Below are 25642 nucleotides of genomic sequence, written 5' to 3'. Positions count from 1 at the left end.
TACATTCAGTGCTGGTGGACTTTTAGAGGTTTTAAAGCTGCATGTGGATTTATATTACATGAGTTTCTTCCCTATTTGCTTTCTTGTATGCTCTTTTGTGACTTCATTTTCTACTTATTCCTTCCTAATCTCTCATGTCCACTGTTATGATAATGCCTTTGGGCTCTGCTTCCCTTCATTCCCTCGACACTGTGCACTGTCTCTTTGTGCTCCCTTTACATTCTTCCACAGGGAAACCGGGCATTTTGGATCACTGATGGGCGTGACCCCATCAATAAAAGACCTCCATGATCTCATTGTCACGTTTTGCCTGTACTTGATCTTGAACAAGATATGAGAGAACTCACAAGATTAAGAAATGAGCTATGAGTAAAAAGGATAATAGTTTTCTCTACAATGTTTTTACATTTCTACAACCTCAGAAATTCAAATTTACTAAATAAATATTGATAGCAGCAATTACACCAGATAACTTATCCCAAGATTTAATATCCAGTTTGAGAAAAGGCCGTGGTGAATCCTTCATATCACTTATGTTAGTTTTTGTATGCAGGGGAAAGAAATTATACATATTTTTTATAATGAAAGGACTAAGATTTCTGCTGTAAAAATATCAACAAAATGTTTCTAGATTCATATAACATGAAATTATTTTGACTCTATATTTTAATAGTCTGGTAAGTCACAAAGCTCCTTTGGAATACACCTGAAAGGTTACCAGCTATTTAATGTTTTTCATTTATTGCTGGTACTGAGAATTTGAGGGTTAATGGATTTTTGATTTCTGTATAAAATGTATAATTGCTATTTTCCTAAATGGTACATATGACTTTCTATTTTACATTTCATAGATTTTTGTAAATGATTTACTTTTATAGTTCTATTTGGCAATATATATATTTTAAAACAAGGTGTTTGAGTTTGGGCTTCATATAATGTAATACATTTTACCTGGGGTGATTTTATATTCAATATTTTATCTTCACATATAAAACACGGTTAATATTAAAGGCAAGTAAAATTGTACTGCTGTACAATATGCATAATTTATATCACCTGTTATTCTGTTTCTTTCACATTCTATTTTTTATTACATTGTTCACTTTTAGCCAGGAGGCAGGGTGCTGCTATCAATCCAATCTCTATAGCTTCCATTGGGAATGTTATAATTTGAAGGGGGGAAAAGAATTTTAAAATACTATTATTTATTGATAAATCATTTCCTCCCTCTCACTTCAGTTTAGGAAATGTTAAAATTTAAGCCTAATCTTTAGTTATCTGCTATATAGTTTTGGGACAAAAGTATATCAAGAAACATCTCTCCAATATGTTTTGATTTTTTAAAATTCAATGTATGCCTCTGAGGATTTTTTCTTACCGGTACATCATCCCATTGCTGACTCTTCACAAGTTCATAGGAAGGTTCAGTTAAATCAAATTTAGGCACAGGGAAACCTGGGATCGCATTGTGCAGATGAAAACCAAATGTCACCAGCCAGCTGTTAACATCTAGAAAGCAATTATAAAGTAAGTTAGAAAAACGTCATATGTCCCTCAATCTGTGATTGGATTTAGTGGAGCATAATTTGAATGAATGTCGGTGAACTGTATAATGCTCTGAGCTTTAAAATATATTTGGAGAAGAAAATCCTTGGCAGGGCTGCAGTTTATTTGTTTAAACGTTGTCCTAATTTATATACAATTTATGACCCAGAGAAAAGAATGTAGTGAAGTTATTATATAATCCAGAATAATCTGAAGCAATAATTATGATCTATTGATGATTACATGTGATCCACATAATTTCTTTATGCAGATAAGGTTATCTCCTTAATAAACATAGGGAGAGCACTAGATCCTCACATCCCGTGAATTCAACTATTGCAAGACAACAAGGAACGGAAGAAACTGTAGGTGAAGAATACTGCTATGTGATCATACAATATGAGCATGACTATTGCCAAAAAATGGTATTTGGACTTCTTTTAGAAAAAAGCCTCTTTACTGAATTAGTAAAATCTTTAAGATCCTAATGTGCAATATATTTGGTCTACTGTTCCAATTATGTAATTCCACAATGCAACTGTGACTTATCCCAAATTACTGTAATGTAGTAAGTATTAAGCAGCAGTAGTGCAATGTCGTAAAAATTAAGCAGGAATGTACAGGTAGCATGATTCTCTCTGGTACATCGTAGGATAAGTGTGTTATAATTAGGTAAATAAGTTGTACAAATAATTCATTGTGAAAAAGGGAAGGATAGTTCTTAGCTATTGAGTGCAGCTGGCATTAATATTTCAAGTGATTTACAATGAACCTGTATCCATTTCTTTGAAAGAAAAGAATACAATGGTGTCCAAATACAGTACAGTGATCCCCCGGTTATTGCGTCCCCGACCATTGCGAACAGGGTAATTTGCGATTTTTCAACCCGGAAGTAAACAACACCGTCTGCGCATGCGTGCCCTTTTTCTTTCTATGGCCACGCATGCGTAGATGGTGGAGTTTGCTTCCCTGGGTCTTCCCCTCTTGCCGGGGTTTCCCCTTTGCGTGGGCGGCGGGGAAACCCCAGCCCCGCTTCCCAGCTGAGTGGCGCGAGCAACGGCATGGGCGGGCGAAGGGCGGGCGGCGCTGGCTTCCCCTCAGGAGACGCGCCTGAGTGGCCTTTTTGCTGTTCCTCTCAAGAGTTCTTGCGGGGGAAAAGCCGCTAGCCGGCTTTCGGAGCTCCTCCGGCGTCACCCGGCTTCTGGTAGAAGCCTTCTCTCTTTTTTTTCTTGCGGCGAGCCCGAGCCGTTTCTCTCTCGACCGCAGCCGAGCTTCCCTCGGCCCCCTTTGGCCCCGTCGCCTCCTCCCCGCCTGCGAGACTCTTCTTCTCCGGCTTTCGGAGCTCCTCCGCCGTCACCCGGCTTCTGGCAAAAGCCTTCTCTCTTTTTTTTCGTGCGCTTGGCGAGGAAAAGCAGGCGGGGAGGAGGCGACGGGGCCAAAGGGGGCCGAGGGAAGCTCGGCTGCGGTCGAGAGAGGAACGGCTCGGGCTCGCCGCAAGAAAAAAAAGAGAGAAGGCTTCTACCAGAAGCCGGGTGACGCCGGAGGAGCTCCGAAAGCACGAGCGGCGGTCGGACGAGCGGCGGCCGCACCAGCAGCGGCGGCACCAGCGGCGGCGGCACCGCCGGTAAGGGAAGCCAAGCCGGCCAGGCTCAGCGGATCAAGCCCGGCTCCTCTCGGCCCAGCATCCTGGGCCAAGCGGCTGCCTTCCGTCACTGAGCCTGGCTCGCCCGGAAGATCGTAGCGCGCGTTGGCTGCAGCGGCGAGGGAAGCCAAGCCGGCAGCAATGTCGCCGCCGCTGCAGCCAACGCGCGCTACGATCTTCCGGGCGAGCCAGGCTCAGTGACGGAAGGCAGCCGCTTGGCCCGGGATGCTGGGCCGAGAGGAGCCGGGCTTGATCCGCTCAGAAGATGGCAGCGCGTGTTGCCTGCGCCAGGGCGAACTTCTGCGCTTGGCTTGAGGGCTCAGTTGGGAAGGCGCGTGGGTGTTCGGGGGGGTGCTAGCGAGCCCCCCATGTCGGCGGCGACGCGACGCCCCCAATCTTTGGCTCCTCGCTAGCGCTGCGGAAATAAAAACACCATCTGCACATGCGCAGATGGTGTTTTTACTTCCGCAGCGCTACTTCGCGAAAACCCGCTCGTTGCGGGGGGTCCTGGAACGGAACCCTCGCAACGAGCGGGGGATCACTGTATACCGTATATACTCGAGTATAAGCTGACCCGCGTATAAGCCGAGGCACCAGTTTTGCCACAAAAAACTGGGAAAACTTATTGACCCGAGTATAAGCCGAGGTTAGAAAATGCAGTGGCTACTGGTAACTTATAAAAATGGAAACCAATAAAATTACATTAATTGAAACATCAGAAGATCACATGTTTTAGAATATTTATTTTAAAGAAAACGAGTAAACTAGCTCTGTAAATTTAAAACAGGATTCCTTCTCATCATCTCATCATTAATTGGATTTACATTATTGTTCTGTTTTTATATATGCTGTGAGCCACCCTGAGTCCTTGGAGAGGGTCGGCATACAGATCCAGTTAATTAATTAAATAAATAAATAAATAAATCTGTATATCCAAACAGAGCTTCAGCATTAGCTGCTGTGAGGTTATCAGCATAGAAAACCAGATAGGTAGGTAGGTAGGTGATAGATAGACAGACAGACAGACAGACAGACAGACAGACAGACAGACAGACAGACTAGGGAGACAAGCAAAACTTGCAAAACACAGACAGCTCTTGTGGTTTTGTATCCTAAATATGCAGGTCCTATTAAGAATCAAACTCATTTTTAAAATATGTAGAATGCTTCCCCTCATACTTGTTAATTGAAACTTGCTCTCAAACCCACTTTATAAAAGGCAACTTTTAAAGATCCACAAACACACTTTAGGAATTCCTGTCTAGCTCTTGCCTTATTAGTTCCTATCCAAGCAAGGACAGCAACTACCACAAAATACCATTTTTTAAACAGTTTAAATCCTTTCAAAGGAGGGGGAGGAGAATCTGACAGCAGGGGGCCTTTTTAATCCAACTAAGGGCAATGCAGAGAGAGCAAGGAATAGTTACTGTAAACCTGTTGACAAATACACACAGGGAGTAAAAAAAAAAAGCCTCTGGGTTTCAGCAAGAGGTAGCTGGCTTTTTTCACGGTGGGGGGGAGAGGGGGCATACACACACACACACACGACCTCACCGGCTTCCCATTGGTTTTTCCCCCTCTCGGTTGGAGCAAATGGCTGCCTCCTTTGCTTCAGCCAGGGAGAGAAGGCACCAGCTCCATCCCTCCCACAGCTCCTACGGCGTGGGAGAGGGAACAAAAGCTGGTGCCTCCTCGCTCTGGCTCAAGCAATGGCACCCTCTTGTGGCGACTTTGTCAATGACCCAAGTATAAGCCGAGGTTGTGTTTTTCAGCCCATTTTTTTGGCTGAAAAACTCGGCTTATACTCGAGTATATACGGTATAGTATATTTATCAACAAAATGAAAGTATATTATGAATTAAGATTTTGGATACAAAAATGCTTAAATATTAAAATATCAGATTTCTCAGTTTAAGGCCTTTCTATTAAGTAACTTGAAAACATAGTAGAGCTATGTAAATCAAAAAGCACCACTATTTAAATGACAGATAAATCTACAACCATAAATAGCAAGAAGGAATTTTTGCACTGCTTGGAAAAATTTCCTTTTAAAGATCCAAGGTGTTATCATGCAAGCAAGGAATCCTAGTATGTTTCCTAGAAATATTGGCCATCTGGCAAAATAGCACTCATAATATACAATAAATTTGCAGATTTATAAACTGTTGCCATAGTAACCATGTAGTCAAATGGAAACATCAAAAACCCATTTTCTTTTGAATCCTCTAAGAGATAAAATATTCTACAGAAACAGAGAACAAGGCCTATTATGAAGATTTTTGATAAGTCTTATTGTCTATTAAGTCACTACATCTATCATTGGCTACAATGAAATTGTTCCCTGGGAAAAAGAAACAATCCTGAATCTATAGACACAAGATCTCAGAGAGATCTAATTAAGAAAAGCGATATAGTTATTTACTATTTTATCTGTGTATACTTCTCACTTATGTGAAGCAAGGTAGATTACACATACATTATACCTTAACAAAGTATATTCCTACTCCATATACTTTTATATATCAGATGCTGTAATTCTAAGTTGATATACATGTACAATGTAATTTGATAAAAACAATAAGAAATTGTACTTTATTAAATGTACGTATTTACCTGTGATATAATCTTTCACATCATGTATTCTGCTGGCTGGATTGTTATTTCTAAACATGTACAGGTTAAAAGGAGCTGGATCTTTCCCTATTTTTTTCCAAATTTCAATATCAGGTGTAGTCCAACGGCCTGCCAATATGTCATAATCTCTTTGACCAAAATGAATTAGTTTGGTTAGTGGGTCATAAAGACCTCCATGGAAGCCTATCACCAACTGGAAATCAAGGTTAGAATCAAAATAGATTTCGCCGTAGGCAGTGTACTGAATCTGCTTTAACATTAGACCATTGCTACTGAAAACAGCTAGCGGGGTTCCAGTGTTGTCAGAGGCGATATAGAATTCATCTCCGCTGCTAATCTCCATGGCAAATAAATGTCCTTGCAAGTCATAATAAAGAGAAGTGATTTCAGAACTTGAGTGGTTATACACGTGAGTTATTCTTGTTGGAAATGTCAGATCTGCATAAAAAAATTGAAGATGCTGTCCCAGGCTGGTTTTACTAGAAACACGTCTTCCAAGCCCATCATAACGATATATCACTGTCCATCCACTGCCTTTGCTATAAACTCTGGTAAGGAGGCCCTTAGAACTATATTCAAATATTTCGGTGCCCCTCTGTCGCAGGAATCCATCTTCATCTAACCGGTACTGGACATCACCAAGTCGAGTGATTCTGTCCCTCAGATCATATCGTAGTGGTGTCAATCGAGCACTACTACTTGGATTCAACAAGTGGAGATTGCCATTCAAGTCGTAGTTGTAGCGCCACATTATTTTTTCATTAAGGTAAACTGTCTGTAACTGGCCATCAACATCATATTCATAACTGTACTTGGTAGTGTTAGCAAATGGGCCTATTTTAATTTCTCTTTTAGTTACTCGGCCCATATTGTCATACTGAATTGTAATCCAGTACATAAGCGAACGGAATATTTCATACTGAATTTCCTTTATGCGACCATGAGCATCAAAGTGTTTTGTGTAAGTCATTACTGCTGTTGAAATTATCTGATTAATATCATAATAAATAACCCCAAATTTTCCAAACTGCTCAACTTTTCCAGATATATCATCGAACTGGTAGAGATCAATAGGCAATGGAGTTTCATTGATAACACCTTGCATGCTAGTCACTCTGAAGCTATTGTCATAGCTGTAGTCAAATCGGGCATTTACCATTCCATCTTCACTAAAGCGAAAAATCTGCCTGTCAATCAATGGACCAATCTGCCTGTATCTAATGGTGCAAATAAAGCCATCACTCTGGAGGTTTACTGTTTTCAGAACTCCTGCTGTTTCATCATAAGTAAAACTCACTCTTGTGCTATCATATAGAATTTCAGAAAGCCTGGTCTGCCTTCGGTATTTGAACAAGATTCTCCGGCTGGTGCCCAAGAAAGCAGTTTGTAACAGCTGTCCTTCTTCATTGTAGTCCATGATGACAGAGGCATTGCTTTCTGGAGGATTATAGATGTTCCGATAGTAGCCGATAGAACGGATAGTCTGCATAGTGTGGCGAGCTACACTGGGCATGGTAATTGCAGAAAGGCGATCCAGTAAGTCATATTCAAAGATATACTGCCGTTGGCTATGCAGTAAGAGAACCATTGACTGAAAAAGAAAACAGAATTTAATCAAGTGCCAAAAGTATTGGTAGACTAGCAACACTGTTTTTACCAAATCATCATTATTCAAATTGAGTAATTCTTGACCTTACATATTGGTAATTGTCTAATTCATTTGGATACTTAATTGTAAGAGGATCTGTAATGAGTCGCTCCAGATTCATAATGTGTTCTTCTTGTGACTGTGTCATCTTTTTATCAAGTATTCAATGCCAAACAGCAGATTGTCAATGGACTGGGATAAGTCATGTTTAATACTAGTACAAAAGTGAGGCTGTCTTAAGCCAGAAACTCAAGAAGGGAACAACATATGGAGGAGACAATTTCACTCCTGTAATTAGAGATAATTTACTGAGAATTTTACTAGCCTGAAGATCCCTGAACTTCCTCTTTTATATCTATTTGTCAGATGGGTGAAGCAATTGGCTTGTTATTTACATCAAATTTTGCAGAGTTAATTAGTCACCAAATGATTCCTTTTGTAAAGCTTTGGCATTACACATCACTACCACTGTTATTTTATATTACTCACATGAAGATGTATAAAACTCTCAGCATCTGTCACTGTTGGTAGCTATTTCCACCTAAGGCAAATTCTACTCTGTCCCACTAAAGGACATCAAATTAAATAATGATAAAAGACTTCTTATGCTTTGTTCAGTATTGCCATGCTAGGGAGTATATAATTAAGTATGCAGCACTGATTTAATACCATATTTCATTTTGGACAAACTCTCCTCCCCCCCCCTAATTCTGAGCCAAGAATAAATAAGCAACTTTGCTGGATGAATATGAGAAAAACACATTAATGTTTGTGTGTATGTATATGTGTTTGTAAGAGACAGAGAGGCACATATACACAATGAAAAATCATTGTTTAAATTGTTACATTTATGCTGCAGTTTAGAACTCTTTATTAAGTTTGACTTGATAGTGAATATGCTGTTCTTTCTTGGTGCAAGGTGAAAACAATTTTTGGAAAACATTTTTAGATTCCCTTTTCAGATTTAGCCTGGAAAACTTACAGCTGTTTTTACTATCCAGTTATAAAATTCTGTGTTTTTATTGTGTTAACAGATATTCTTAAGAGTAACTTCATTTGAAAAAATATAACATTAAATAAACAATCGTTACGATATTGAGAAAAGCGTTAGGTTAACATGACTGCTCATAAAGAGTACCTCCAAATATATTGACTCTACTTGCCACCTAAATGTGCTTCAATCTCATTGAAATCTTAGAAATGTATAATCATTCCCCATGATGTCAATGACATAATTAAATTCCATGAAATTGTATCCACAGGCAACAAGCCAGTAAATTCCAGGAAATCAAACATATCTTGCATATTTATGTATCTCAATCAGTTTTCTGGGATGGATTTTCCTTAAACACAGTGCAACAGTGAAGATGTGGGCTAGGACCAAAGAGACCATGGTTCAAATGACCACAAATTTAGAAAGTTTCCTGGATGAGTAGGATCCAGGGGTGGGCTACTTGCCCGGATGGGGCGGGAACGCAGTGGGGTAGCGAAAATGGAGATCCACCCCAGAGCACCCAATTTGCACTGAAAGATGTTGAAAGAAAATGCAGGGCATCCTGCATAAGCCACGCCCACAGTGTGGTAGTAAAATTTTTGGTAGCCCTTCACTGGGATCAATCATTACTGTTTAGCCCACCTGATTTTGCGGGGCTGTTGTAAAGATACAACAGACTAGGGGAATGAATCAGAAAAAAATCATATATGTTACTGCACAATCTTGGAGTAAAGTGTGCATGTGTGCATGCACGTGTACACACATTCCTTCTATGCCTAAAACTGCAAATATCATGCAACAATAATTTTAACATTTTATGCAGGAATAATTCTTTAATAGAACTGTAAACCAACATTCCAACTAATAGTAGATTACCTTTTCAAGATATGTGTAGCTCCATGTTTTACCATCAGCGAATACTCTAGATACAATCCTTCCCTGTCCATCATAATCTACTTTTTCACTAGTGGTGCCTCGTTGGATGCTACCTATTTGACCTGTAGATGAATAGGTAACATTGACAGCCATAAGCTTGCTGCTTGGGAACCAGAGAGTTGGATGTCCTGAAGTATCATAGGCGATTCTCAGTAGAAATTTACGGTGATCATCATAAATCTTTTCTGTCTTTGAAGTCCGATCAAAGTCAACTGAAAGGAGGTTCCTACCATTAACCTTTTAAGAAACAAATAAGACAACAAAATAAATAATGTGTGCATGGGGGGCACTGAGCTCCTTAATATTTCTTTATAGAATCAGCCACTGTTTGAATACTATTGTTTAAAGATCAATATTGATTTTCTTTGTCAGTAAATTAATTTAGCAGCTTCTTAGTATAATAGCCAGGGATTAGGTTGCCATTTTAAAAGGTTTCATTAAATAAAGATGCACTGACATTTATTCAAAATGTTTTCAATTAATGCTGATAGAATTTAGTTAAATGTTAATATAATTCAACAATATAGCCATTGAGAACTTTTATACTCAACAAGAGTTACAGAGGAAATTATGAAGACATAGCAGAATTATCACTATAATAATGAAAAATCAAAATAAAAGGCCAACAAATATGCAGGGGAAATGTAAGAACTGCTTTTCAAATAGATAATCAAAAATACACACTGGCAGTTCTTTCATATAATAAAATTAGCTTATTTTATAGGCAAGAAAAATTCAATGTTCATTTACTTTCTAATTTTATAAGGTGTATTATATTACACATAGAATATAATAGGAAGAATTTTCGGAAATAATTCTCTGGCTAATGGATCATCTGAGCTGCGTTGCTTGAAGCCAGAAAGAAATATTTAAACTCTATGAAAAGTAATATTCTTAAAGCAGACAATACATTATTCAGACTTTCATAAATAAAAACAATTTTTGATATTTTGACCTAATAGCCAAGGACTGTAGAATTATCTAGCCAAATGCCACATTTAAAAAACAACAACAAAAACCCCTTCACTTATTAAATATTGATCAATTCTACAGCCGAAGACATTTATAAATAAATATCATTAGGACCAGGAAGTTGGATACATTCTGTAATCCACTGAAGCAAGGAGCAATGAAAAGTAATGCTTTTCAGTTGTACAGAAAAAACTTATAAAGACAATATAAAATGTACACACTAATATTTTTTCATACAAAACCACCCAGAACAATAATTGCATTTTAATTTCAATTGTGTTATTACATTCTTCTCATAATTTTACCGTCTGTTTTAAGTTTGTAGTTCTATTTTTAATTTTAGTGTCAGTATTTACTATGTCAAATAAAATTCCGCTATATTTAGAAAACAGAATTCTATTGAAAAAATGGATTAATGATTCATTATCATTAGTTCTGGAACTTCTCAGGAGAAAGATGGTAAGATCTGTAAACCAAAATATTTATTTTGTTAGATAGCCTAGAGAGAATGATTTTTGTTGAGCAATAGAAACAAAAGGTCCAAAGTTTTCTGATCATATTCCAAAAGTTTTTAAAAGGAAAGCATTTTAACAAGGATGGTGGATTGCTAGTCTTTAATTATCTGAATAGAGACAGAAAAATCTATTCCAAGTTGGGGTCCCGCTGTTCAAAATCTTTTTCAATAATCCTCTAGGCAACTGTAATTTGATTGAAGTATTCAAAAGTGAGGGTCAATAAGAATTGTTTGCAATATATTTCTTTTCATCATCGTGTTTGATAAGAAATGTTTTTGAAAGGTTTCAAAGTACATGTGCATTGTATAAATGCATGCTTTTCTAGAAACTGCAGAAAAGCAGTAAGAAACAGTAAATCATAGGTTATAAGGTAAGAAAAATGCAAAAAGTAAAAAAGAACTACTGTATATCTAAATCTAATTTATACGAAACTATTCACTATAGCTGTCCATATACTTTTATTCTTGCAAATCACTCTTGTTTTTAGTGCATTTGTGCACCACGTACAATGGCACATAGACAACTTGTGATGGTTCACTCACGTTCTGAGCAATTAGTTTAACATCATCGGCAAAGATAACACAGTTGCTTATAATATGGCCACAAAGATAGTTTATGTAGAGTGTTTGTTCTAAAATACTGCCTTGAGGGACATCACTGATGACGGGACCAGAATTAGATATGACACTTCCTATTTTGACTACTTGTTGTCTGTTAGACAGGAACACTGTTATCCAGTCGTCATTAGAGTAACCCCCACATTCCGTAGTACTTTTGTCACTTCTACACAATGAGTGTGATTCTCACTTAATTCCAGGCAACTTCAAATCCTCTTTACATATATTCACTTCTATTCATTCTTCTGAGAGATTAATTTATATTCTGCAAGTTTTCAGATATAGCTCATACATTTAATTCCTACAGTTACTTCCTTTTTTCCATGCTTATTTTTTTAAATTCACTTTTGATGTTTTCAAATAATGGCCCGCCCAACATTCATAATTTCTCATCTCCCCTATATCCTTCACTAATGTCTAGGTTTGTAATCATAAACAATTATATCAGTTATGGTTTTTTTAATCATTTATTTCCCTTTTGCAATCTGCTTCAATGACATGTTGAAAACCAAGCTTTTTGTAAATGTGTGTTCAGCAGAAGCTTTAATTCTCTGATGTCGAAATGGCAGTAAGTTTTTTTTCTATATATTGCAGGAATAGCGAATGTTGGCTCTTCTATGACATTTGGACTTCAACTCCCAGAATTCCTGAGCTAGCATGATTGGCTCAGGAATTCTGGGAGTTGAAGTCCACAAGTCATAGAACAGCCAACATTCCCTCTATTACCTTTTTCTATTCATATCACCATCATCTAACAGAATATTTTCCCCCTGGATTGCATTCGTTCAATATGTTACACAATTTTTCCAAAACTTCTCTGTTATTGTCATTCACTGGAAAATAATATGCAATTATCACCAACCTACAAATTTTATTTTCAGCAGCCTCAACATAAATGCATACTTTCTGATATTCATTTAAGCCTTTTTATTAATTAAAACCTCCCTACTTTATCTTATCAACACCATTCCATTCAATTCTTAATTTCACAGGCATACATAACATCATTCTAATTCATTCATGCCTCTTCCATTTATGCTTTTAGGTTTCAGTTTGCAATCTTCCACATGGTTATGACCTGTGACTAGATGGACTCATGGATACTGACTTCTGTTGCTATCATGGTACTGGTAAATTAAGGCTTTTCCATAGAACATTCAAATGAGATTGAGACAGTGCTGATTAGGTGTTCAGTCTTACTAACATCTTTCCATATCTAGAGATCCTGCTAAAACTAGGGGATTTACTATTTCAGATAGTATGCTACAAACACAGATAAAAGCCCAATTATTTCCCAAGCATGCTTGAAATCCTTCGGTGTGAAAGCTAGTACTGTATCTTTAACCTGGACACTAGCTCACAAACCAACATACTACAGAGACAGCCCACATTTCATACATTCAATGAAATGAAACACACTTTGGTTTTCAACTTCTTCATTTTTAAAATAAGAAATTATACAGCTGATGACTATAGCCTAATATTTAAGATTAACCTAAAGCATTGTAAATTGGGTGTCATCTAAAATGTTCACTCTGTGTATCTACAGAAAAGATAGGGTTGTATAGGAAGGATTTCATATTTAGTGTGTAATGGTAATGGTAAAAACTAAGGGATATAAATCCGGAAAACATAAAACAATATGAATTAAGATATTTCTTTCTGAGGCATTATTAACTTTAAATTATATTAGCAAGGATTATCCCTTTCCCTTTTTATCTTATTAGAAGACTTGCTAAAAGAAAAAAAAAGTTCATTTGAAGCAGTGAAAGCTGTCAGGTCTTCTGTACTACTAAAAAGGCATTAGAGATGTAACTTACTCTGAGCTTACGGCCAAACACATTCACTTTGCCTTGTGCTTGTTCTTTTCGAAATCTCCACTCCACTAAATTCTGTCCATTTTCTCCAGGAAGAGTCATATTTCTTTTTGCTACAGTTGGATTGGCTGTACCTGCTAAAACATGTGGTTCTGTTTGGTAGTGTGTATCCAGACCACTGGCGTAGATGATTCTGAGAGACCCATCATATCCAATCTGGTAGCTATTTCTTAACTGATCTGAAATGAAACCCAACAAATATGTATTTCTAAACCAAGATTTTTCATACAAAATTATTCATAACACAAACCAAGCCAATATTAATGCAACATTCAGTTGCATTCAACAAAATACAAGCATTTTAGTTTTAAACCATTTAAAACAATGAACTTGTAATTTAATTTTTTTTGGTTATGACCTTTCAGCATTATCTGACTTCTTGATGCATATCCCAATGTATGACAAATATATGCCGTAAGAAGCATTATTTTACATGTACTTGCATCTTTGGAATCATTTTAGAAACAGACTATATATAAGAGGTTTTAATCAATGTAACTAAATATTTTTAACATTAACTTGCAAATTGCATCCACAGCTAGTGAAAGTGTAATCATAAAAATTAGAGACACAATCATAGAGTTCATGAGTTAATTTAGTTGAGTTTTCTTCTAAACAGGTATGCATATTATAGAAGATTAAGGTTTTAACCATACAGCTATACAAAAACAACTATCTAACCTTCCTTTCAGGCTTGTTTTCATCACAACTTGTAATAAATGTAACAGTGTTGTTTTTTCTTTTAATTCATTTTTTTCTCTTGAAGATTATTGCTTCATTTTATTTGTTAACGTACCTTGGACCATTGTATAGAAAGAATCAATTGAGGATAGATTTGAAGTGATGCTGACATCATCCTCTCTGCTAGATGATTCAATATCTACAGTAATAGCCCTTTCCATTTCTCCATGTAGATTAGTGACCACTCCAGTTGGAAATGTGACATTGGTCAATCTGCCTTCACTGTCATAACTAAAACAATTTACACAAACAAACAAACAAACAAACAAACAAACAAACAAACAAAAGAATGAATTGTTTTTACTCACTGACTCAAACTAGAAATTTCTGCTGATAACAGTGAGGAATTTTGTGGCTTTATGCCTGAATTATGCACAATGAAAAAAATGAAGAATTTATTGAAAGCGTTTTCAATATATAAAGGAAGTTTGGTAGAAGGGAAAAACCCAATGGCTCCCAAGTCTGCATAGATGTTTCTTTGGGCCGTGATCAAACCTTACTGCAATCTACTTTGCTATTTAAAAGGAGAATATCTAGTAGGGATTAATTGTTTTATGTTCCAAATTCACGTTTCATAATAAGGGTAGATTTAATTCATTTTGATACCAATGATGATCCAACGGTTTTGATTTTTTTTTCTTTTTAATTTAGCATGGGCCTTATCTGTTTATGAAGAGAGTGAACTTTGTTAATGTACATTTCTGACCCCATCACATTCGTAATGATACAACAATAAGCTGTGATAGGAGTACTTCTAGTGTAGGGCTATTGTAATGCATTCACTGGGAATAAAAAATTGAATGGAAAAACATAAAATTCTTAATATAAAAGGGACACGTTCAGGAGTGCGTTCTAACTTACCTCACTGCCGGTTTGCTTCGTTTGGTGCTTTTTTTGCATGCAGTGTGCACTATGTTCACGTGCTTTGCATACATGAACAGTGAAAAAAACCAAGCTTCTGTGCATATGTAGAAGGAAAGCTGCTGCCCGAGTGCTCTTGGCCGGCGGGATTCAAAGTGCTGGGGTGGGGGGTGTCCCGACAGCCCCCCCACCCCAGTGCTTCGCCTCCCGCTGGGACACCCCCCCCACTTTGAATCCCGCCGGCCAAGAGCACTCGGGCAGCAGCTTCTGCCAGACACGGGCAATGAGCGGGACAGAAGGGCGGGGAGAATCAGGAGGCTCCTTTGGCGGCTGGGGGCTGCCTGGCTTTGTGATTTTGGCTGGGGGGGGAGTTAGGAAGGTCCTACTTCTCCCCCCCCAGCCAAAAACTCAAAGCCTATCTGCTGGATACGGGCGATGAGTGGGACAGAGCGGCGCGGAAGCCTCTTGCAGCAGCTGCCACAGCCACCGGCTTCCGCGCCGCTCGTCCCACCCATCGCCCGTATCCAGCAGAAGCTGCTGCCCGAGTGCTCTTGCCCAGCGGGAGGCAAAGCACTGGGGTGGGGGGGCTGTCGGGACACACCCCCACCCCAGCACTTTGAATCCCGCCGGCCAAGAGCACTCGGGCAGCAGCTTCTGCCAGGATTCAAAGTGCTCCGCCCCCCTCCCAGCCTCCGGGCCGCCGCTCGGCTGTCAGAGAAGCGAGAAGCGGAGGAAGAGCTGGATGCTGGAGGTGGCAGAAGAAGGTGAATGCGGCCAGGAGGCTGGGAGGAGGGCAAAATATGGGAGGAGGAGAGAGGCAGCCTCCACGCGAGCTCTGACCAGGCGCAGGGCCGCGGAGCTAGCTGTCAGCGGCGCCGCGGACCGGCTGAAACCCCCCAACGGCCCGGTCCTGGTCCGCGGACCGGCGGTTGGAGACCTCTGATGTATAGTATATGCTTCTTAGTTGCTTTTATGCTATTTCATGTTCTTCTGTCTAAGCTATTTCTCCTTTCTTTTTATCTACATGCATTTTAAGCAGTCAATTTCTTGATACTATTATTTATCTATTCTATCTGAAGACATTACTGTCATGCCTAGCTTGAAATTTTATTCTAAATTTAATCTACAATCTGTCTTTCACATTATTATTATTATTATTATTATTATTAATAATAATAATTAGATTTGTATGCTGCCCCTCTCTGAAGACTCGGGGCGGCTCATAACATTATGAGAATCACACCACCCCCATAGTCTCACGATCACAATAGGGGTGGTTGGCAACTGGCTCACATAAATGATAGTTATCAGAGTAATCATATGCAATCATATGACCATGATCTGTGGCCTTCCCATCTGGCTTCCAGCAAAGTCAATTGGGGAAGCCAAATATACTTAATGGTTATGTGATTTGCTTAATGGCCATGGTAAAAATATTATAAAACTGGATCTACAGGATGATTCACTTAATTTAGTGACCAAAATTCTGGGCCCAATTGTGGTCATAATTCGAGGACTACTTCAATTACAAATGTCTATTTATTTGATGAAAAAACTTGATCTTCCTTTTCAAGATATTCAATATTAATATAAAAATTCATATTCAGCTGAAATTAATAAATCTATCGGTTGAAAATCCTTAGAACACTTCATCTACATATTTGGCAGAAAATGTATCAATTTTTCCATAGGTTCATAGTTATTATGCATATACTGACATTTTTATTTTTAGGATGCAAAATTAAACATAAGACAGTTTTGTACAATACTGCTTGTGCACATGCTCCATAAATTTTTTACTGAAAATATATTCTTATGCATATAATAAAAAATGAAGAGTTTATACAATTTGAAAAAAATAGAGTACAGTATTACTTTTCGGCCTTTGGCTAAAATCAAATGTGCAGTAATTACATATCAAAGAAAATATCCTGCTTCTAAGTTATTATGTAGAAATATGCATTTATTTTGCATGGTTAACAGGCAATTAAAAAAATCTAGTAAAACATTCATAGGCTTATTAGGTGTACAAAATGTTTAGAGCTAACCTTTTTTTTAAAAAGAGAAGAATAGCAAACCTGGGGTTTTCAGCCCTAAATTAGCCTATTTATTTTTTAAATTTTTACATTTACCCATAACACATTAACAAACATTAAGAAAGCATGTAACATTGTTAAAAGTATGAGCTGATTTCCACACTATTTTAAAACAAGTGATTAAATAAACAGATCTGTTTTTTTAAACTTTCAATGTATATGTCATTGCTGTATTCCTGAATTGAATTGGGTGCAACTTGAAAGCTACAACATCAGCAAAAAGGTATTTTGCTTCCCTTTATTTCATTTCATTTTTTACTTCTGGGAAATAAAATGTCCCATTTCACAATTTCTTTTCATTCGGGGTTACATTATTTTCCTCAAAATGTGTCAAGCACAATAAATTTCCAGGAGTACTTTAATAAGCAGTTTTTAAAGGTACTTTTTGAAGTTCACTTCACTTTGTTGATTTTGAAAATAATGATCTCTTCTTTCTCTCAATAATAACATTTGCTTATCTCTTACAAGCCAGGAGCTTAGAGTTCCCTCACAATGTATAGTTAGATATTTTAAATATAGGTTAAATTTAATTAGGTGCTCTAAAGGTTTGTATTATTGTAACTTTATATTTGGAAATGACAGAAGGCTTTTCTAATATCTTTAGTGTAATAATTCAGTAAGTTAGGTGTACGTGTGTGTGTGTATTTATGTATGTACGTACGTACGTATGTATGTACGTATGTGTCTACAGTATCCCTGTCTCTGTCTCTGTCTCTCTCTTTCTATCTCTATATCTCTCTATATATATTTGCTGATAATGAAAAGGAAGGGAGACTACTATAGTTCTATTACGGGCTTATTTGCTCTCATAAGGTAGCCACACCGTTACTGGGATTTGTGGTTACCTGATGAGGGCAAATGAGCCTGAAATAGATCTACAGTATAATAGTCTCCCTTCCTTTTCATTATCAGCAAAAATATGTTACACTTATAGATTATAGCTGTCTGCTACAAAAAAGCTCATCTGCCTTGGAATATAGCCCCTAGTGGAGCCGAGAGACAAAAAGAAAGCTGTATGCAACTTTCATATACCAGGGTGACTCGACAAAAAAATCATACACACACACACACAGAGTATTTTTTGGAGCATAACACACACATTTTCCTCCCTAAAAGAGGCCGATAATTTGGGTGTGTCTTATACTCTGAATGTAGCTTTTTTACCCCAGCCCTAACTAGCTGTTAATATCTTCCCAGCTCTTACGTTGCAGGCTCTTTCATTGTTTCTCTCTGCAAAGAATGTTTTCCAAGCCCTAGGTCTTTGCAGGCCTTTCCCCACTCCCAGCTCTTACCGTCTTGCAAACTCTTTCACTGTTACTCTCTGTAAAGAATGTTCTCCAAACCCTGTCTTTTTGTGTGTGCATGTGTGTGTATGTATCATATGTTTTTGCTGAATTTTTAAAATTAAGGGAGACTAGGATTGCGCTATTTCGGCTTGTTCTGGCCTCATCAGCTAGCCATACCCCTACTGGGATATATATATATATTCATTCATTCCCTACTTGCTCCTAATGTTTCTTCCCAGGTGCTAATGATGTTCCCAGCTTCTCAAATAAGGTTTTTTTTAAAGCACTAACTTTAAAGGGGATAAAATAATTTGCTGAAGTTGACCAGACTAAGGATGCTAGCCAGATGAATATCTGGTAAGCAGATTCTTTTCCCTATTTTCCTCCCCAAAAACTAAGGTGTGTCTTATACTCCAGTGCGTCTTATACTTCGGAAAATACGGTGTGTGTGTGTGTGCATGTGTGTATTTTGCAGGATGAAATGGTGTGTGTGCGGGGCGGGGGACGGGGCTCCCAGACAGTCATGCAAGAGGCTTGGAAACTAGCGCAGATGCCGCTTGTCTTCTCCCTGACACCAAAGCAAAGGACTGAAGGAGTTCCGCCATTCCTCTTTGCAACCAGGGGTGGTATGTGCGGCCAGGGTGCTCCAAACTAAGCTGCCTCAGCCAGAGAGAGGCAGCCCCTGCCGAGCTCCTTCCTCAGCCACTCGCCCCAGCCGCTTTTCCGCCTCCTGGGAGGGCACCTCAGGCAATGCCTGCCAGAGTCCCGCAGGGAGGGAAGCAGCCAAGGGCTGCTTGGCGGCCTCTTGGACAGCCACTGAATGACGGGATGGCTGCCGCTGCTGACCGCTGCCCAACTACCCCCACACACGCAGCATTTGATGTATAAGATGCACCCAGTTTTTGAGGCACTTTTTTAAAGTGAAAAGGTTCATCTTATACACCGAAAAATACAATATTTACACTATCAGAATATTCACAGGGATTTCTTCTATCTCAATCAAATTAGGAATTAAAGAGTGGGAAAGAAGCGGGCAAGAAAGAGTCTAGCTCAGCGGCCCCAAACCTTTTCGGTGCTGGGGACCAGCTCCATGGAGGGCATCTGCAGATGATGGTGGTGTCATTTTGAGTGCTGACTAGATCCTGTGTATGCGTGACTGGGCCTTCGTTTGCTTGCATGGTTTGGTTCCTTCCTGGTGGGCAAAGTACCATCCATGACCTGGGACCCCTGGTCTAGCTTTTGTGAGAAGAGGAAATGCAGCTTAGATTTCAGGATTGTTGAAGAAACTGTTTTAAAGAGACTGAATCTTACTTGACTCTCTTTATGTGGATAGGAATTTAATCTTATCATTTTTAAAATTATGTTTTTATCTCTGATTATCACTAAAGTAGCTCTTCTAAAATCTGTGTGTTGTTTAGTTATTTCGTTTGTCAGTTACATGGAGTTTGACAAATGGTTCTAATTCTTTTATCCAGATCCTTAAATCTCAAGTGGTGAATTGTACATACAAAGTTGGAATAAATGCAGCATTAGGCATTTTGTATGGTTTACATAAATCCTGGCCTATAAGTAGATATCTCCTGGCTGCAGTACTAGATCAATTGAGAGGGAAATATACAGGAAGAAACAAAATATTTTTGTACAAAGCTAAAAGGTAGATGTTAACAGCTATACCAATATGGCTTTTTGTCATATTATACCATATTCTGATATTAGAATGACTGCATGGCGGTCTATGTCTGTCTGTGTCTATATCTGTCTGTATTACAATCTCAAAGCAACAACAATCACTATGGATTGTGAAAATGAACTCATTTGCCCGATAATGTTTAATAATTATCTTTTATAGTGTATGATTTTTAATGTCATATACATATTCTTTTATTTATGTGTTCAATACAATTAATCTGGGGCTATGCAATGGATTAAAATTATTTGGTCAGTCCATTTCATTTCTGCTTCACTAAATTCAAGATAATGTAACTACAGCAATAAGAATACAGAAGTAATTGTATTTATAAAATAGTACATATCAGACAGAAAGATCAAACACTATTTCATTATTGGATTTCACAGTTTACTCTTGATACATCTCTCAAAACACAATTAAGATCAAATCTTCCTTCAAACTGTCATGCACATATCAGAGAAATTACATGTTTTAATAATCTGTGAGCCAGACAAATGTGGAAGAAAGGGCAGAGTTTTGTTAGAAAAATAATGCATTTAGCATGCAAAACTTGCTTTGGAATCCAATATATAATTACGGAAATATTTAGCAACTCAGAGAATAATTAGGACTGAATGACAATAGATAATTCACCTGACCTTACCGCAGATAATTAAACAGCTTTTTACATTTTTAATTGCAATGTTGAATGCCTTGCAAGATGAGCAGCCTTTTGAAACACAATGAAAATAGTACTTATTTGCTCATTTAAATACTAATTTTAGTATTTGTTTTTATAGGGAGAAAGACCCCTTTGAATAAAACCCAACCATGGGTTGATTCCTGGGCTAAAACTGACACAGGAATGTTTTATTTGTGTTCTGCAATGTTCTTCCAATAACCTAATCTAGTTTTAGATCTACCCTTGGCATTTTTTCATAATCCAAATGTTAACCAATTCTAACTCTATTTGCCTTGGTAACCTTGGTTTCCACTTTTGGTTTAATAGAATTCAGGAAAAAAAATATCACAGAATGCTACTATACCTGTATATCTAAATTGTACCAGATACTGATTCCGATTGGGTCAGAAATATTTATGTGGCAAACAAACAAACAAACAAACAAACAAATAAAATCAGACAGTCAGATCATGCTCAAGCAGGTAGGCTGCAAAATTTGTGACTATAGTCATATAAATTTGAAAAACTTGGTAAGCTTTGTACTATGTGAACCTATAAGGTTAAGGTATGAGTTAATGTACTGTAATGTGAAAACTCAGAAACGAGCTGATTGAAACAAAGCTAAATGTGTTGTATAACACATCCATAGTAGTATAATAAAATGGACCTGAAGTAAATCATAATAATCATCTTATGTTTTAACAGCTACTCAGTAGCTTTTCATATCTGCATATTTTAAATGGGTATTTATAATCACATGGTGTATATTAATGTAATAATTCATTCCAAATGGCAAATATTCTAATATAAAATTTTAGGGCTGAGCATGAACAAGTATTACCTACTTCCATGCCTATTTGCAATAATATTTTGTGTCATAGCATCTGCAAATAGTTGGGACATGAGACAGTTGCTGTCTCAGAAAATCAAACAGTGATATTTTTGTATTCATTGGCTCAGAGACAGTGAAGTATAAATATTAATTTCAAGAGGGGTTTTTTGCAACCACCTAGACAAGTCCATGACTTTTCTTGGTTTCTCAGGTTTCTCAGAAGTGGTTTGCCAATGCCTCCTTCCTAAGGCTGAAAGAAAATGACTAGCCTAGTGGCCCAGAATCACCCAGATGGCTTTGTGCCTAGGCTGGACTAGAACTCACAATGCCATGGTTTCTACTCTGATGCCTTAGCCATTATACCAATCTGACTCTTCATTTGCAGTATTATTGTTGGAAATTTTATTTACTGAAAATTACCAATCAAATGCAAATCTCTCATAGCATGCTTTACTAATCAAGAATTCTAAATATACTTTATATAATACTATATAAGTGATCCTATTAGTTTCTCATGGCAATGTTCTTTTCTATCATTACGATAACTGGACGTGCATTAGTTCTAGAACCAGTATAAACAACATCTCTCAGCTGTGGCGATGGGGGCGTTTGCCCAGGTTCGCCTGGTGCACCAGCTGCGGCCCTATCTGGACCGGGACTCATTGCTCACAGTCACTCATGCCCTCATCACCTCGAGGTTCGACTACTGTAATGCTCTCTACATGGGGCTACCTTTGAAAAGTGTTCGGAAACTTCAGATCGTGCAAAATGCAGCTGCGAGAGCAGTCATGGGCTTACCTAGGTATGCCCATGTTTCATCATCACTCCGCAGTCTGCATTAGCTGCCGATCAGTTTCCGGTCACAATTCAAAGTGTTGGTTATGACCTTTAAAGCCCTTCATGGCATTGGACCAGAATATCTCCGAGACCGCCTCCTGCCGCACGAATCCCAGCGACCGATTAGGTCCCACAGAGTGGGCCTTCTCCGGGTCCCGTCCCCTGGTGGGCCCCAGGGGAAGAGCCTTCTCTGTGGCGGCACCGGCCCTCTGGAACCAACTCCCCCCGGAGATTAGGACTGCCCCTACTCTTCCTGCCTTCCGTAAACTCCTTAAAACCCACTTTTGCCGTCAGGCATGGGGGAACTGAAACATCTCCCCCTGGGCATGTTTAATTTTTGCATAGTATGTCTGTGTGTGCGTCTGTTAGCATATGGGGTTTTTTAAATATTTAAATATTTTTAAATTTGTCTGTTTACTTATTATTTGTTTCTACATGTTGTGAGCCGCCCCGAGTCTTCGGAGAGGGGCGGCATACAAATCTAAGTAATAAATAAATAAATAAATAAATAAATAAATAAATAAATAAATAAATAAATAAATAAATTTAAAAAAAGCGCATGGATAAAAAATACAGTGATTCTGAAAAGGTTTATGGATAACATATAGCTAGTGGACTACTGTATTTCATAGTTCGGCATTCCAATAGAGAACCCCAGAACAACTGAAACTTTTATCTGGATTTTTAGCAGTAAAGTTAAATAACAATTAAGATTGAACATGAAAGTTTGGGGATTCATACAGGACTCTAGACTATATAAAGTGAAAGTCTGAATTGTCTACCAGGAATTCCCTGTTTCAGAATACCAACCCCCACTCCCCAATAGAATTCATCCATCAAAAAATAGAGTTAGGTCCTTCTGCATCTCAGTTAAATAATTTAAAAATGTCAGTTCAAATGTTATTGGTGAAGACTTAAAACTCAATCTACTAAGTGTCTTGCTATGTTTATCTTGGCTCCGTTGTTGGAAGAAAATATCATGTATGGCATCTCAGTGTTGCTGAAATTGTATAATCAGTAGAATAGCATGTTTAATGAACGAGTTTAACCTTTTCTTAACATGGGAAGGACTTCCTGCAGGTTAAGATTTTTCATATAATGTGAATTAGTTTTTAATGTGACTAATACATATTTAGTAAGAAAGTTTCGCCTTTAAATAGCTGTTCATGAATCTAATTGCAATGAACATAAAAATGTATTTTATTTTTAATGCTTTATTTTCAACAATAGCTAATAATAAAACAATTAAAAATAAGCACCTAAAATATGAGCAAAAATTAAATGAAAAGAGGAAATTAAAAAACCCGATTAAGACTATGGTCCAGATATTGACTAAATCATAAAGTTTAACTGTGTAAAAAGAGATCAATGCATCAGACTCTCCTTAATTTACTTAACATCTACTCTGTTGGTTGTTTTCCACAACATTTGAACATGGGCACAATTCTCTACTAGGACCCCGAATAGCCAAGCCTCTAGCACATGTGACATTTCATCTCCAAACTTAAAACAATGACGATGACAAATTTATATTCGTTCAACATATGGCAGTATTTTATAGTGTTAGATTGAAAGTAAAAACAAAACACCCCCAAAACAGCAGCATTTCATGGAAGTTATTATTTCTTTTGGAGACATCAAGAACTCTTCCCAAATAGCCCTGCATTCTGATGTGGAATAAGTCATACCAGCTTAGCATGGGTGAAGATTGCTGTATATTTGTCTATACCTGTTTTATGTAAACCTGGATTACAGGCTTAGAGTTCTTGTGTATGTCACTTAGATGTAAAGGGCTAAATGTGGGAGAATAAGTCAAACCCAATTCAGACAAGGTACAAGTGCTTCCTTTCTTTGGGCTAGACTTCATATTGGTCAGGTGTACAGCTTTTAGATCCTTTTGGGTCTGATACTGGTGCTCAAAAGCCACATTATGTTATGGATCTTTTATCAGCACTGGCTTATGCAAGGATAGAATTTGCAAAGTGGTTTTTTTGATTTGGCATGATGAAATAGTTTTCAAACTCCAATTGCTCCACAATGTAATAATTTGGATGATGAATGGTATTTGTAGGAAATAAGAAACCAACTATACTGGTTAATAACTGCTTCATGAGCCCAAGTCAATGTGCTCAGTATGGTATATAATATCTTATGTAGCTTGGAGCCAGGCTATTTGAAGAATTGCTAATTCCTATATAGCTTGCACCATACTTTTTGCTAATTCTGTTTTCTTCTATTGTAAGAACAATTTGCTATTGTAATTGTTACAGTTCTGGAAGGGGCTTAACATATTTTATTGAGATCTCCTAGTGTTCTAAAGAGTTCTTTAGAATTTTTAAGACCTTCTTAAATGAGCTTTAATGACTTTTTACTTTGGCTTTTATATCAGTATTTGTAAACTGCCAAGAGTCACAAATGGATTGGACAGCACATACTTTGTAAAAGACAAAAGTAAAAATAAAACTGAATATGGTTTGATTATTTAAATTGTGAAGTAGGATCAAAACAATATTTTATTTTCATTTTGTTCAATACATACTTTTCCATGTATTTTGACATAATTTTATATTTAGTTATTGGAATATATCAATTTAGAATACATGTTATCACAAAATATTAAGATTTCATGTTGTTTAAACAGTTGGATGTTTAAATGCATTAAGAAATACCAGTGGTAGGATATACGTACAGTATTTGATTTAGAATTATTGTTATTTGTAACAAATATTTAAGTTTTCTTTTCTCTTTTTTCTTATATATTATGAATTTAAGTAACTACTACTATTTATAAAAGAAATAGAACTAAACTGGAATAACATGAAAAATACCGATATGAAAATCTGCAAATTGTGTAAACTTATATAAGGGATAATACTGTATGTAAAGAAAGAGAGAGCAAGGTATCTCTCTAGGTTTTAAAGTTATGTGTGTATTTGTATTTTTGTTTGTTATCTATATTATACATGAATTTACTTTTTCTAATAAAAAAAATAAAAAATTAAAAAAAGAAAAGAAATACCAGTCCTCATACATTTATTGAAAAGAATATTTAACTGATTTACCTAATAGAATCATACTTCAGTTGTTTTCTGGAAAAAAGCTACATGCCTGAATAATAAAAATTCCTTAGAGGCTTCTTTTAACAAAAGAAAAACTATATTCGGATTCCAAGGTAAATTTTCTATTATCACACCTATAAAAGTTGACCTGACAGTCAAATGGCCTTTTTGAATAACAGGAGATGTTACATGTTAGGAG

The 25642-nt window shown here is 37.3% G+C and overlaps 1 protein-coding gene across 1 annotated transcript in view; it reads right to left on the bottom strand.

The window, feature by feature from the left end:
- LOC139155896 (teneurin-3) overlaps nt 1-25642 on the bottom strand; it is a 155878-nt gene that overhangs the window by 5563 nt on the left and 124673 nt on the right. Inside the window, exons 19-23 of the mRNA XM_070731260.1 lie at nt 14177-14352; nt 13324-13559; nt 9340-9636; nt 5801-7412; nt 1379-1509 (exon numbers count right to left, since the gene is read on the bottom strand). Of these exons, the coding sequence (XP_070587361.1) occupies nt 1379-1509; nt 5801-7412; nt 9340-9636; nt 13324-13559; nt 14177-14352 (2452 nt within the window). The remainder of the gene's footprint in view (nt 1-1378; nt 1510-5800; nt 7413-9339; nt 9637-13323; nt 13560-14176; nt 14353-25642) is intronic.

This window comes from Erythrolamprus reginae, unplaced genomic scaffold, assembly GCF_031021105.1.
Source record: "Erythrolamprus reginae isolate rEryReg1 unplaced genomic scaffold, rEryReg1.hap1 H_9, whole genome shotgun sequence".
Taxonomy (NCBI): Eukaryota; Metazoa; Chordata; class Lepidosauria; order Squamata; family Dipsadidae; genus Erythrolamprus; species Erythrolamprus reginae.
Note: the sequence above shows the minus strand (reverse complement) of the source record. Positions and strands in the feature narration are given on the sequence as shown.